This window comes from Dryobates pubescens, chromosome 4 (assembly GCF_014839835.1).
Source record: "Dryobates pubescens isolate bDryPub1 chromosome 4, bDryPub1.pri, whole genome shotgun sequence".
Taxonomy (NCBI): domain Eukaryota; kingdom Metazoa; phylum Chordata; class Aves; order Piciformes; family Picidae; genus Dryobates; species Dryobates pubescens.
In genome coordinates this window covers 29,501,825-29,516,914 of record NC_071615.1, presented here as the reverse complement: position 1 = coordinate 29,516,914, position 15,090 = coordinate 29,501,825, and the positions used below count along the sequence as shown (strand labels likewise).

The window sequence follows — 15,090 nt, the reverse complement described above, 5'->3', positions numbered from 1 at the left end:
AGTGCCAGTGAATGTAGTGTTCATACACGTGGCTTTTCAAGGAATTTCAACGACAGTTTGGACTTAGTCCAAATTGCTGCAGGTTAGATGAGCTGCTACCACGGCTTGAACTGATGGGTAACTAAGGGAGGCAACATAACTCCCCTAGTAGTAACTAATTTTTAGTACTCTGTAATAATATAAGGAGCAGACTGAAAGGAAGGGGAAATCCCCAACCCATACCGCCATTCAGATGTATCTCATTCAAGCCCGGGTTCATGAAGCTTTTTCTTCCTTTTGATAGCTGAAGTCTTTTCTGATTCTCCGTAAGTCTTTTTATTTTCTCTTTTCTCTCTCTTTTGTTTTTGCTTTTATTTCTCATGATCGTTTCATTCAAAAAAGGTTATACCGTGTCTGGTCTTTCCTCTTCTTGGGCTTTTCTTCTCAACTTAATAGGAAGGCTCTTGCACACACGTGTGTCTATGAACAGCCACACTCCTCCACAATCATATTCTGGATGTCTTTCTTTATGATGTTCTGGCCATCGTCATAGTAGAGCATGGACATGGGCCGCAACTTGGTAGGCACACAACATGACTTGAGGTTGGCAAAGGGGCTATGGCCCCGCATGCGGTAATGGTTGATGACAGTGGAGTGGAAAGATAGTGATGAACCAGATGTGCCTGCTATATGGCTGGGGCACTCTCCTTCGCAGTAGTTGGCGTGATAACCTGTAGGTGCAATGATCCAGTCACTCCATCCTATGTCCTTGAAGCTGACAAAGAACTGCTTCTTGCAGCAGATGTTGACTTTGCCATCACACTCCAGGCCTCGTCTCTTCCGCCTGTGCTGGCGGTCCTCTGAGTGCCGGGCAAGCATCATCAGGAAGGGACGATGTGATTGCTCCTTCTCCTCCTCTCCTGTGAATTCTCCGGGTTCCTTTTCTTTCCCTTCCCCATCATCTTCCTTTTTCTTCTTCTTGCCCAGTAGCACCAGGCTGGCTCCAGTCTCTTGGCACAGGTCACAGGCAATCCGCACATCCAAAGAGCTCTTGCCTTGGTCCAGGAGCCTCTGGACACTACTGGAGACAGGAAAGATGTGCCAAGTGCTCTTACGGGTGTCCACTGCCTTTTCTGAAATCAAAGTCTCACTCCTTTCACCTTTCAGCCCCCCATCCTCCGTATCTTCGGCTCCTTCTGAGTTGCCTTTTGGGTGCCGTTGCTGTTGAAACAGGCGGATGGTGACTTTTGTCCTGCTCCGATTGGCCTTGGAGACCTTCAGAAAGAGCCACACTTCAGCATGTTCCACCACCGACAATTCACTGCCTTCCTTGGAAATCTCAAAGTGCAACATTTTCTTGGCTGTGCCTGATTTGGTAAATGGAAATAGGAAGAACTTGTTAGTACGTCTGCCTGTGTTCTGCTAAAGAGAATTCTGTTAACTCTCACAACAGTCATGAGAGTTTCCTACTTGGCTCTTTAAATTTTTATGATTCTTCTGTTCTACCCTTCCTTCACCACATGCCCTCCTCAGCCTTCTGTGAAAAATCCCTCTTTAGAAAAGTATTTCTTTACCTCTTGTTTTCCAGTATCACATTTTAACCAAAGCATTTTGTTACAGTAATGATGCAGTCATTTATGTAAAGCATCTCATGGCAAATGAGCATCAGAACTGTTAAGAGTTAATTTGCCTAAGCTGTCTTTTTGATCACTGTTAGCAGAAAGGTAAAAATGTTTTTGTGAAGAGAGTCCATACTTATATGCACTGCACACATACAAACCTGTGCCTAATCACTTGCATTAGAGAATGAGTTCCAGCCCTGACAATTCTTTGGCAATGCTTTGAAAGGTGTGTAGGAAAGAGGTCTACATTTTCTGTCTTCTTAAAATGCCATTCTTCACGTGCCTCTTAAAATAAGTTGTAAATGTCAATTGTTTCAAAAACAATTAAATATTAAAATATGAGCCTCAGCTTTGAGGGGTTTGCAGAGTTATATTGTAAAGAATTGCAGCAGACTCTTCATCCTGTGAGATGTTAGCTGTAGATCCTGTTCTTAATTTAACATACTGTGCTCACTGTGATTATAGTAATGGTGAATACACTAAGAAATGAGCTAAAGAACTGTATAATTATGGGGATGGTTCCCTGGCATAATTGTATCAACTTGCTGAGATGTCATGATGATGATTATGATGGTGAGGGGGTGTTTCTCTGATACAGAGCTCATATCCCTGGCAGAAGTTGGAATGAATAATGAGGGCTGTTTAATGATTTGATCACTAGAGCATGAAGAAGTTAAGAGAGAATGAATTAGCTGGGGGCTGGTGGTGGTATTATCTTTTTAAGATAGGTACTTTCGTATTTTCTTGACAAAAGAAAAAGCCATGTTGACATCTTTTGTTCCTTCTCAGCATGGAGGCCAGGGTGGACTGGGATCCTAGATTTGAAATGCAAAGATATTTGACCTTAGTGAGACAGAAACACTGCATTCATAATTATCAGTTTGTCATTGATATTATTCTTGAGCTACCCACAGTTGTTCCGACTCTCTGTGTGGTGGTTCTGCTTGTTAGGGAACCAGAACATTGCAAGTGGTGATCAAAACTGAAGCTGTTAGATGCACACAGTAAAAATGGCTCTCATGGAAGCAAGGCTCTCCTCTGTATTTTCCACACTCAGCTCCACTGGTACAGTGTCCCTCGCCATCTCTCTTCTACCCCGTTCTCAGGTGAGAGAGAGAAGTGGGGCAAAATCACAAGAGACATCTACCCCATATTCACGTGCCAGTTCAGGAGCTGTGGATTTATCAAGTCTGTAGGCAGGCTGTGCTGTCCCTAGGGCTACCTGTTGCTTTCCTTCTCTGCTACGTCCTGGCACTGACACATTCAGCTTTCCCTAGTGGCATTCCCAGGTCAAAGGGACAGACATTTCTGAATTAGAGTGGCCAAAGGGCACAGCATTTTGGTTTTGTTTTCCTTCTAAGTGAGAGTGTGAAATTGTAGATTTTAACTGTCACTGAGATAGGAAAACACATGGTTTGTGTTAACTGCTTCTCACAGACTTCACTGGTGCCAGTCTCCAAAGTGAGTTGCATTAATTTCTCAGGGAGCTACATGAGGCAGTGGGACTATGGCTTAGAAAAAGAAGTGGCTTATAGAAAAGGGCAGAGCAAGTGGACCAGCACTGTAAGACATGGTGGAGTTACTGTTTTTCTCTTATTTTTTAAACAATATTAATAATGACTGAAAGTTCTTACCAGCTAACACTTTTGGGTTTTTTTTTCCATTCTGAAAAAAACCAAAGTTGCCAATTGTGTTAGAGCAAAGGGCAGCTGATAAGCATTAGTCCCCTTCCAGCCCAGGTTTCAGACTATGAGGAGGTGTACAATGACATTCCTCCACTCCAAAGTCTGCTTCAAGAGGTGAGTTGCCTTGTATGTAGAAATGTTATAAAGCATGTTCTCCATGAGAATGGAGAATTGTAAGGCCTCTGAGGACCATCCAGTCAGCCCGTGGCTTCATTTCCCCCCCGACTCTTTTTCTCTAAAGCAAGCTTCTAACTTTAGCTTATCCTTGTCCTTGGCACAGTCCGAACAAATCTGTCCTGAGGAAAATCTGTGTTTCAGAGGAACCTGAAGGCAGGTGACTTGCCAGGAGTGGGTTGCTGCCTCTGAGACTTTCCACCCAATGCCTTCTGCTAGCTATCCCTACCCAATAAAACCTTAAGAGAAAAAAGATAGTTTAGACCACCAGAAAGTGTTCTGGAACCAGCAGGCTCCTCCCAGCTGCTCTCAGAGTTCACAGAGTGGTATGGGGCCTAGGTATATACTGATGGAAGGTACACCACTTTTTCTCTCTTCCTCTGGTACTAAGCCAGGCACAGACAGCAGCTCTGGCACTACAACGGGGCCTGTGCATGAGTGGATCAACTGTGCTGGACATAAACATAGAAAACTGGCCCAGTCATGCTCTAAAGAAAGCAGCTGGGCTGTGCAGAGAGGATTCAGAAGGGGAAGAAGCTGTATGGCCCATCTGATCAGGAAAGGCAGCCAGCCCTGCCTCACAGAATAACCTAACACTGCTAAGTGCTAATGCATGATATTTCACCTTCTGCTATTTCTATGCTTCTGGGAGTTGGAAATAGTTATGAAGTGACACATCTCCAGCAGTAAATATTCACGTTAACTTGTGCACTGGCCAGAAGTGTAGCAGTGCAACGAGTCTTTTTGAGAGATGTTACATGAAAGAAACAGAACCTCAAGAATGCTCTCAATTAGTTTTACATATGGTCCTGTGTGTGTGAAAGTTGAATTCTCCCTTATTACTAAAAATATTAGGATACTACCATGAGAGTACCCAAGTGCTTGCTTTTTTCACTTGAGGGAAATGAGCTTAAGCAAGGTAGTGTAAGAAATGTCCTTACACAGGGATAACAACTTCGCTGTAGGTTGTTAGTTACAGCGACAGCCTCTGTGGATGTGCTCAGCAACATTTTTACACACAAATGGTCAGCTCTAAAGACAAAAAGGTACAGGAAGCTTATATAAGCCTGAGTCCTCAAACCTGCATAGCTAATAAAAAGTTTTATAGCAATTAAAAAAACTCCTTCCTTTTCACAGATCTTTTTAGGAGACTGGGAATGCTGCAAAGTTAGGGATAAAAAGCATGCTTTCACTTTAGGGAAAAATGAAGCTTTTCTGAATTGTCTCCACATTCACAACTAGTTTGTTACAATCTCACAGCACAAATGGTATGAATCCTGCAGTTTTTACGAGGTCACTATGCTCAGACAAGCCCGTTTTGAAATCCGAGTTGGGCCTGTGCTAAAACCGAATTGAGATCTCTGGATCTGGCTTATTATACTTACACATAAACTTTATAACAGGATCTTTATTTCCAAAAGGTTCGATGCTACAATAAAATAAATTCTTCAAGTGTTCTGAGACAAAGAATCACTGTATTTAATTTTCTCCAAATATTGCTTGGGGATTTAGTAGCTTCAAAGCTTTGGAAATACATTCTGTTCATCTAAATGAAAGCGAAAAGGAGCCCTTCCTGAAAATTTGGGATGGTATCTCCTCCATAATCAGAGTTTGTTTATCCTCTTGTCCTGCCTTTTCATCTGCCACAATTGATTTGCAAGGGTCTTTTTTCATTTCTAATCATCCTGCTCCTCCTGCCTGACTCCTGTGGAAAGACCCACAGCCCAATGGTGGTAATGCCTTCATCACTTCCATGCTCGTATAAGCGGCGATGTCAACAGCCTGGATTGTTATCATAGCAGAAAGCAGCTGAAAAAGGAGATGAGGGATTACTATGGGCCCCCTTTGATTGCTTTTCCTCATCTCCCCTTCCCAAAACCTTTGAGAGGCCACCTCTCAGCTTTACTGCTGAGCAAGGTCCCTTCCAGGAAGAGGGCTGTGGTGCCGAGAGAGCAGTCTAGCCGTGCAAGTGACACGGGCAAATGCTGTGAGAAATGGTTAAAAACACAAGCCCTAAGAAGTAGTGCATATATGGTAAAAGGTTTAATGGAAGGAGTTACAGAATGGAAAGAAAGTCTAGCATCAGTATATATAGCATGAGACTTTGCTCATATCTGGTTTTCTCTTCAGCGATGCTCACACACCTTTTTAGGAGAGAAACCTGAAGATAGAAGCAGAGGGGGGCTGGCACAGGTACCTTCCTCTCCACCTCTAGAAGGGCTGTTCAGGGCTTGTGCATGGATGCTGCTCCCAGTAGGCACTAGGTGATAGGCACAGTGCAAGAAAGCATGGAAGGGTTGACAGAGCCCTGGCAGGCCCAGGTGTGGGGCAACTGGTGTGGGCAGCCCTGTATGGTGTAGCTGGTGCCAGGCTCACTGCTGGAGCCTGTGGGTCTTTGTGTGGGGCTAAGGACCCTTCCTTGGCTTGGACTGTACAGAGCTCACTTATTTGCAGTGGGATTCAGGATCGAGCCCTGGTAATTAAAGCTCTTTGCATATAGCAGGTAGGGTCTATGATATAAAATAAAGAAGATCTCTCTTTTTTTTGAGCAAAATGCTAAGATATTTTAAATGACCTTTGTTGTTTAAACTACATACTGTTAAATGGTTAAGGCTGTTTTTTACGTAACGACAGCGATCATCCTTTCTGACGTTACAATGTGACTTACTCTTAATTCCCTTGATAGGCAGTTTTTAAATTTTCCTTTGAAAAATGTTTACTGTGTAAGAAGGTGCTGTTGCTTTAAATTTCCATGCTTTGCCACTGCTTAATTTTGAACCGGTTTTACGTTATACTGTAAGTGAACTGTTTTTCCATACAAAGCAAGCTTTTTTTCCCTTTTTTAGTTGCTAACTTTACTACTGCCTATGTTTAGATTTGGGGGAATTTGTACTGCGTGCCAATCTGTAATTACATTCAAAAGCATCCTTCTCTTCACTTCTCATTTCCGTTCCCCAGGAGACAGAAAAAAATAGGTTACTAGAAAGGTTCCTCTAAAGAGAGTGAAGAGAAGACCATGGTTATTGAGAGATAATTGCTCAAAATGTTTACTAATGAGTGACCACTAGAGTTAGATGAATTGTTCACAGCATCAAATTTATCCAGTGAATTTAGCACTGTTATCATCTGGCAATTATCCCCGAGGCAGACTGATTATTACAAATGTGTCATTACCGCAGTTAGACAGTGGCCATTTCTGTGAAGGCATTTCAGCCTATAGATCGCTAGCAAAAGATTTATTCCAACTATTCATCCCCGCTCGTATGTGACTGGTCATCCAGGTTGTGTGCTTTCATTCCTGCTTACCCACTGCCTGACTGTTGCTTTTTGTAAAGGGAGGAGTAATTAAGATACAAATAACAAGCACCTTCTCTTTATGTCCACATACCCTTTGTTGCCAGCAAAAGGAGGTGTGGGTTTTTTTGTTTTGTTGTAAGAAAAAATAAAGAAGAAAAAAAGAAAACTATTCCCTGAACATTCGTGGGTGAAAAAGCAACAGCAACCTCATTTAAATACCTTTTCTTGAAAAGTTAACCTGAAGGGACATTTACAAGGTCATTCAGAATGTGAAATAATTCAGTCCTGGTGAACCTTGACTTTCTTCTGCTATTTTGTTAGAAGGGGAGCACTTTACATATACAGCCTAGAGTCCTTTCCAAATTGAAAGCCCTTCCCCCACAAGGATTTAAATATTTAGAAATAAAAAAGGTGTTTTTTTGGTTGAAGTTTTTTTGTTACTTAATTCTTTGCATTTCTGTTCAAAATAGCTCAAGCAAAGTTTAGAATCATTTGCTTCAATAAGGTATTCCAAACAAAAGGCAATACCAAATCTTTGTCTTTCATAAAAGAGAGAGTAGTTTGTTTGGGGTTTGTTGTTACATGTTTGTAATCATTTGTTTTAAATTCTAAAATTAAGTGGATCAGAAGCTGCCAGTCTGTTTTCATTAAAATATTTAATTTCTATGCACTAAGGCCCAAATCCCAAGCCCACTGAAATTAATAACAGAACTTCCAATTGCTTCCAGTAGACCAAGTTTGTATCCTAAATCAGTCTTGCAAAGCTCTCTTGCATTAAATGAGATTGCTTTTTCATACCCATGCAGACATATCCAGACATAAAAACTCCTCAGCATGGCTCATGTACAGATAGGCAGTGTAGATCCCTCCTGCACACAGGAGAGCACCTGAATGCCCATGAATGCATGTTCCTGCATCTGCAGGATCCTTTTCATACTACAGTGGTGCTGGTACAGCTCCACAAGTATATAAGGAATACCATATATATGTGAGCTCATGCACACATACAAACACAGACAAATGCATATCCAGATATTCCCAATTGTGTTTGCCTACAACACAGAGATGGACACACACAGTACTTTCTATTCCTCTCTCTCAGGTATCTTTTTGTAAACTGTTTCCCACCTTCTCAGATTCATCTATTCTTTCTCAAGCTGCTCTCCAACCAACCTCCCTGAATTCTCACATTTTGTTACAATGAAAGAGATTAATACACAATAGCTTTCTTCTTCTGGAAGTAACTTGCTTTCATTTGCGACAGTATGCCAAAGGGAAAAAGAAAAAATAAAGAAAAGAAAAGAAAGAAAGAAAGAAAAACAACAAAACACAACCAACCCCAAAACACAAAACCAAGGGGAAATAGGCTTGTTTTCTAAAACCAAGGGGACTGCATTAAAAAAAAAAAAAAAAAGTGAGAAAATCAGCTCAGATGATGATTCACAGTCACATTTCTCAGTGTTCTGTAAAAAATAATAATGAGAAATTCTGATCTCTCTAGATTTCTAGAACTTCTAGCATCCATCAGTGTATCTTTCCCCCCTTTTTCTATCTGCCTATTTCCTTCCTGCGTTATTTTACTTGCAATCTTCCATTCCAGTGATTCTCTACCTTCTAAATAAAGTAGAAGAGAGAAACAAGAGCTCCACTCAGAGAAGCTACAGATAAGCATGAAGATCTCCGGGGCTCAAGATCCAATTAGGTAAAACGGGAGCCTGCAGGAAGGTTGCCTTGCGTGGAGCAAAAAGCCTTTGGAGTGTGCCCTCTCGTGGCCATTCCTCATTCAGCAGGGATACCTGTGCCCTTAAAGACATTTACTTTCGAACTGAGGAAGTGATTTAAAGAGGCATAGGCGACCCATCCTTGTTTCCTCCTGCACTGCCAGCCTGGCTACACAGAAGTAGGCATCTTCCTAGAAAAAGGTGTGTGCAGGTACACACATGGCTCTGCATGTGGAAGCATGAATCACACCATAACTCAGTATGCCCTGGGTTCAGCACAAAGTGATAGAAAAAGGTAGAGGCCGCCTAAAAAGCTGTCAGAGTTCTCATTTCACACCCCCCACCCCCACCCCACCCCCCACCCTGACCTTCTAATGATAAGCCCTTGGATTTCAGCATTTCCATCCAGTAATTCCTATCACCTTCTCAGGGGCAGGTGTTAGCAATCCATTTCATTGGTAGTTTAGTTGCCAGGATAAAATAGACCTGGCAGAATTCCAGGTCTGCCTAATAAGCTATCTACTTAAAATAATGAAAGAGGTAGTAGCCAACCATATTTTATGAGCATTGGGTATCTCAGTTATGGAACCTGTTGGATTTGCTTATCATAAAATTATATGACCCCTCTCCTCAAAAGAGTGTTTTCAAGTCCTTGATGTAACCCACAGAGCTCTGGCACAGCTACTCTCATAGCAGAACTAATCAAGGTTAGCAATCTCAGTTTGATATGCAAGTAGAAAATCATTTTCATGTTTTACTTGTAAGAGTGCCAAAGGACAGTAGGGTGCATTTGTAAACTTTTGCCCAATACTCTTGGTCATTAGTTTTGCAAAGATCTGCCTGGATTTGTTAGCTGTGAAAACTACCTGCCAACTATTTTGTTGATTTCCTGGACGTAACGACACCTGTGCTGCAGACAAGTTCACTGCAGTTAGTTTCCTCTCTAACTGTCTGAAGCCTGTGCTCATTCCAATTTGGGTCTGTTTTAGAAAATAGCAGTCTCAGGCCAGAGCCATGTGCACAGGGTACTGTTTGTTCACTCCATTTCATTGTATGTCTGAGGATACAGCTGATGAAAGATGGAAATACTACTTTTTTTATGAAGGCAAGTAGTAAATGTGGCTTCTGAAAGGTAGAGGGAATGGCTGGTTTGTATCAGGTCATACCCAAAGGAACAAAAAGCCTAAAGTCTTAATTCTCTCTCCACAGATCTTTATTTGATACAATGTGAGATGTTTCCATTCATTTTCATTGATTTCCTACTGCCCTCTTTCAAGAAAGAGTGAGTTTCATATTAAAAATGGGAAGAACATTAACCTGACCGTGTGAAGAGCATATTCTCCCTCTTGGTGTTTTAAACTTATCTGTACTCTTCCCAGCTCTCACAGAGTGAAAAGTGAGGAGTATCCATGTAGCTATATTCTATTCCTACCTTTCTAAACTCTTACTTTCTATGTGACATGCTGCTTGCCTTCTTTTTGCCTCACCTTCCTCAATGGGAAATATAATATTGCTTTAACATTTGACATGCAATACTGCTGGTGCATTGAGGGGAACACATTCCAAGTTGAGTTCACTCAAGTTATTGCAGCATTGGCACCTGTAAAGTATGGTAGATCCTCTGATGTTAGCAAGTTGAAAAATATGTTTCAGCAGTCTGAAGTTACTACATAGAGTGGAGGTACCACATCCATCATAAACCCAAACCCTAGAACTCAGTTTCTAGATTGCTAGTTTGTTCCTCCCTCCTCCCACATCAAAGCCTAGTTGGTATGAGGGGGGAAAAAAGACAGGAGCAGCCCTCCTGCTTTAGCTTCCAAGAATGGGCTTAGCATGAAGGTGAGGAAGAGCAGCAGGGCAGAAAAGGCATGGGAACCACAGTGGATGCCCCATCCTTCAGCTGCACAACTCCATAGCACGTCTCCTTAAATTATTTTGGCTAGCAGCAGTGGGACAACGCTACGTAAGTCACGCCAAGGTGCCGGTGTTGGATACTTTGTGGCGAGGGATCGATGGCTGGACTCTTGGCCAGCGTGTGGGCAATGGCACAATTTGCACTGCTCACATGACCTCGAGAGCCAATGGCTTCAGGAGCCACTGTTGGAGGGTGTCATACTGAGTAGGCATATATCAAATTCCAAATTCCTTTGTGTCAGAGCTCAGGAGAGACAATAATGTGTTTACAAATGATTGGGACTCACACAGTGAAGAAAAACCACTGCTCATGCCATATGTGTTTCACTGTGCTCAGAGAGAGCTGCTGAGAACCAGGTGGGGAATCCGACTCACAGATAGCTCAGAGATTGCTTTGCTGTTAAAAACTCATTTCTAAACTAACATTGAGCTGCCTCTGCTTCTAATGACCACCAGCATTGACACCTTCTGCCTGCTTTCTGAAATGGAGGGGATGGAAAAGCAAAAAAGCCTGAGCTCTTGCACTGAAAGAACTGATAATGTATATAATGACAAGGGGCAAGGGCTCCTTGTACAGTGGGAAACCGGACAGCCTGCAGGAATGTCTGCTCTTAAAAGCATGCACACTTCTTGTGCATGGCTTCCCTGCAAACAGAACATCTGAGTCAACAGGTTTTCAGGACTGGAAACTCTGAGTGTTGTCTTAATTGTTTATACTTCTGCAGCAAACTTTTAAACAAAAATGCTTGGAGTTCCTTTGCATACTTTGCCTACCATATGCTGTACCAAACAAAACAATGACATTCTTTTAAAACCGTCTTGGCAACAAGAAAAATGCTTTGGCTAGACAGCATCATAAAAAGTTGCTGTTAGTTAGATGATAGAGTTATTGCAAGATACTGCTATTGATGCCTATATAAACATACTCACATATGCTAACAGATATATATGCACATACATTGAATTAAAATGGGTTCTGATCCTACTCATGTGGGAACAAGACAGTAAAGTACAACTTTAGATCTGTTTCCTATAGGCAGTTGATGTGAGTCTTAAGCCATTACTAAATAAATATCCATATTCTGAGCTCTTACTGTATAAGAGCTAGGGAAAGGAGAGCTGTGAAAGAGTTCAAAATACACCCTACCAAGGTTGCATTTTTTTGGCAGGAGTGTTTTAGAGGCAGAATTTCCCCCCCCACCCCCCCCCCCCCCACCCCCCTTCAATATGCAGAAGTCTGTATTACAAATTGGATCAGCTACAGCAACTTCTCTGGTTCTATTGAAGTCATCTGACAGTCCCTGCAACTCTTTCTTGCCGAAGATGCTGTGTTAAATTTAAAAAACAAAACAAAACAAAAACCCCAAACAAAACCCAACCAAACACAAAAAAGCCCTCTCACTTCTGAAAGTTAAAGCTGCTTCATCTGATTTTTACAACTTCCACTGTAATTTTTACATGAAAGGGTTGTTTCTCAAGTAGTTTGCAGCTCACTTTCTCTCTTGATAAGCTCCCCAAAAGGTTTCAGCTCTTTTTCTTTCACCACTAGCTCTACAGCCCAGTACTTTGCTGCAAGTACTCTGGTTTCACAGGCACAGTTTGGAGGACCCCGCTGCAGCCTGACTTTCTGCTCAAGATTGGTTAGAGAGCTTCCTCCCTGTGTGGCTGCCTGTGCTTAGCAAGTGTAATCTGTAGCCAAGACTAAGTCAGAAAAATCAAATTCCTTCAGAGTCCTGTCGTGTGTGTGTGTGTCCCCCACATCCCATTCCTCCCCCCTCCTCCCCCCAGGTTTTATCCTACAACCTTGCAGAAAAACATTATTGCTGAGGAGAACAAAAATAAGTTAATTGCAGGTCTGGCACAAAGGATATTTTACAGGTTTGTTTTTTCAAGCACTCACCTGATTCCGCAAAAGTGATGATTTCTGAGGTTTGCTCCACAACTTCATTCATTTCGGCTCTTCTTCCAACATCATCCTCTATTTCCACATAACCATCCTCTCCCACCTTTCCCACGTGGAGTTTTTTGATGGCATTTAAAAGTGCTGCCTTGGGCACCGGCTGGGTAATATTAGGTCTGTCCCTCAAGTGCAACATGTTCAGTATGTGCTTCTTTACTGCTTCCACCATCTCAGGCTGTGAGCTGGGCACATCCTTTGAGAGCGTGGCAAGGGCACATGATGGACAGTCAGTGACTGAACTGTGCCCCTCGGATCCTGGGGTTGGGGAACTCCTCACTATAATCCAGCAAAGCACCAACAAAAATCCTCTCTTCCAAAGCAAAGGCATCCTGGCAGCAAAAGTTGTTGTGATTCCCTTTTTAAAAGGCCCTGCTTTTCCTCCCCCTTCACGCACAGTTTTTTTTGGGGCTGGTTTGGTTTGTTTGTTTGTATGTTTGTTTTTCCTTCTCTTCAGCAAATTCTCTGGAACAAGAACCAAAAGTTTTCTGTGAAGTTTTGTTTGCAGGTTCCCTCTCTGAATGCAATAAGTGCTGTAGATGTTTGTGGCTGTCAGGGAGAAGAGTTCTGACTCTGTCTCAGAGTAGGAGAGAGACACAGAGAGAGGGAGAGAGAGAGAGAGGACGGATTGGCCTAAAGTGAGTGAGTGAATGAGAGAGGGAGGGAGTTTTGTCTGTGAGTAAAGGCTATGATTAGGAAGGGGGAGGAACAGGCAGGCTGGCTTCCTTATGCTCATTGCTCCCCTAACACACACCTCTCTTCAAATATCACTACTCGTGGTTTCTGCCCTCCCCCCTTTCTAAAAATCTCTTTTCATTCCTGTAAATTTACTCCTTTTTATTATTATTATTTTTTTATTCCCCCCTCTGTTTTACCTCCTGGGTCCCCTCGGCTGTCATTCCCCCTTCCCCCCCCCCCCCCCCCCCCTTCTTTCTTATTTTTTTCTTTTTTTTCTTTTCTTGTTTGTTTTATTCCTTCAACAGTATCACTGGCTTAACTAAGCAGAGGAAACATGAATGAATGAATGAATGGAGTGAAACCTTTTATTTACAAGCACCTTGCTCTTGGTCCTGTTCTATATTGTTAGAGATAGGAGGAGATGTTAGACAGCCTGTGAATGAGATAGGCATGTGGGCAGGGGCTCTAAATATTTGGGGCAGAACACTATTCTGCCTTGAGCAGAAGAGAAAAGATCTTTTCTGCTCACTTCTAAATGCTGGAGATTATCAACACTGGCAAGAGATCTGACGGTAGCAAAACAAGACTGTTGTTTGGAGGGCTATAGAATACATGCTACACTCTCCAGCTGCACTGTGCAGCCAGGCACTGAGAGCCTAAACAGGAGACGGTGCAGCACATATCTGTGACATGCTAAGGTAGTGCCCTTGCACCAGAAACATCCCTGCTTCTATGCTAATCTGTGCCTAGAAGTTCCCAGGAAGATATATTTAGGTTTGGGGTTAATCAAGTAATGTCTGAAAAAATGCTTTGAAGGTGAAAAGTGTTACATGTCATCTGGCCAAATCATACTCACTCCTGACTCAGGCAAATCCCTCATCAATGCCAATAATAATTCTGTCTGAGTGAAGGCTGAGTAAGATCTTCTACATTTGGCTCATTGTTATTAGAAGGCACTTTTTGTGTCATGCATTTAAACCACACAGAGCAATCATAATATGAGAATAAGAGATGGGGAATGAAAAGCAACCTAAAACATTGCTAGGAGCCAGAATTTCAAGGTAAATCCATGTCAGTTTATGTATGCCTGTGAGGGTTTTTCTCCGCAGTAAGAAGACATTCCCTGTGTCACTGCCATGGCTTCATGTTGCCTTTGCATTCTGTAGCCTCTCCTTTCTGTTCATTATCTAGTGAAGGTGAAGTTAGCAAACTCCCTCACATTTGAACTCGGTAATGGAAAATGACAAAACTACAGCTGATAGGCTTTAACTTTCAAAGTTCTTTTCCTCCAGACTTTAACTTGTACAGATTTTCTTAGAACAGCTTCTGCTCTTTCTTTTCCTTCCTTTCACTCTCTTTCACTCACCTCTGTCTTCTCCTACCCAGCAAGTATTCCACTTTCACTATACTACCATCAATCACTGCATTTTAGTGGAAGGATTAATTTATAAATATAAGCATTGTAATGTCTCCAATTTCCATGAGATGACTACAGGCACATGGGCTGAGAGACAGGAGAGGAATGAAACATGCAGAAGTAATTGAACAATCAGCGAAAGTTCTACAAATGTTATATATTGCAAGTCCTTTTCAATTAAGCTCTTTTATAAGTCTTTCACTGTTATAAGGCATCCACAGTTCCCCCTCATCTGTGTTTTACTGACCTCAGTTGCTATACTGTTATATGCTGTTACACTTACTGGTCTGTCAGCATTATAAACCCTGCAGCCATTCTTATAAACACATCTTTGTAACACAAACCTCGCTATAATACATCTAAATTTCTTGGATCTTGTGAACAGCCCAAAGTCTGTTGCAATTATATGAAGTCTGAAAGTCAGCTTGAAATAGAACTAAAAGTTTAATTGGACAAAAAAATAATTTCAGATGAAAATATGCATTCATAATTAGAGGTACTAACAGATGACATAATTAAAGGAGTTATTTATAGTTCTAATATAGCACCTATCCCAACAGTGTCTGATAAAAAGTAAGGGATAAGCATAAATCAATGTAAAATACAGTTAAGTATAATGGGGTTCTTGCTGTGGGGTAAACGTTAC

At 41.9% G+C, this 15,090-nt stretch overlaps 1 protein-coding gene across 1 annotated transcript; it reads right to left on the bottom strand.

Moving 5' to 3' along the window:
- Positions 1-418: 418 nt before the first annotated feature.
- Positions 419-12,964, bottom strand: INHBA (inhibin subunit beta A). Its single transcript, XM_009904747.2, has 2 exons — positions 12,293-12,964; positions 419-1,346 (listed from the first exon to the last, which is right to left on the bottom strand). Exons 1-2 carry the CDS (start codon positions 12,678-12,680, stop codon positions 460-462), a joined length of 1,275 nt encoding a protein of 424 aa, XP_009903049.1. The 5' UTR covers positions 12,681-12,964; the 3' UTR covers positions 419-459.
- Positions 12,965-15,090: the final 2,126 nt, after the last annotated feature.

Coding starts and splice junctions, on each gene's coding strand:
- INHBA (XM_009904747.2), bottom strand. CDS start 12,680: ATGCCTTTGCTTTGGAAGAGAGGATTTTTGTTGGTGCTTTGCTGGATT. Junction 1,347..12,292: donor CATCACTTTTGCGGAATCAG/GTGAGTGCTTGA, acceptor TTACCAAATCAG/GCACAGCCAAGAAAATGTTG.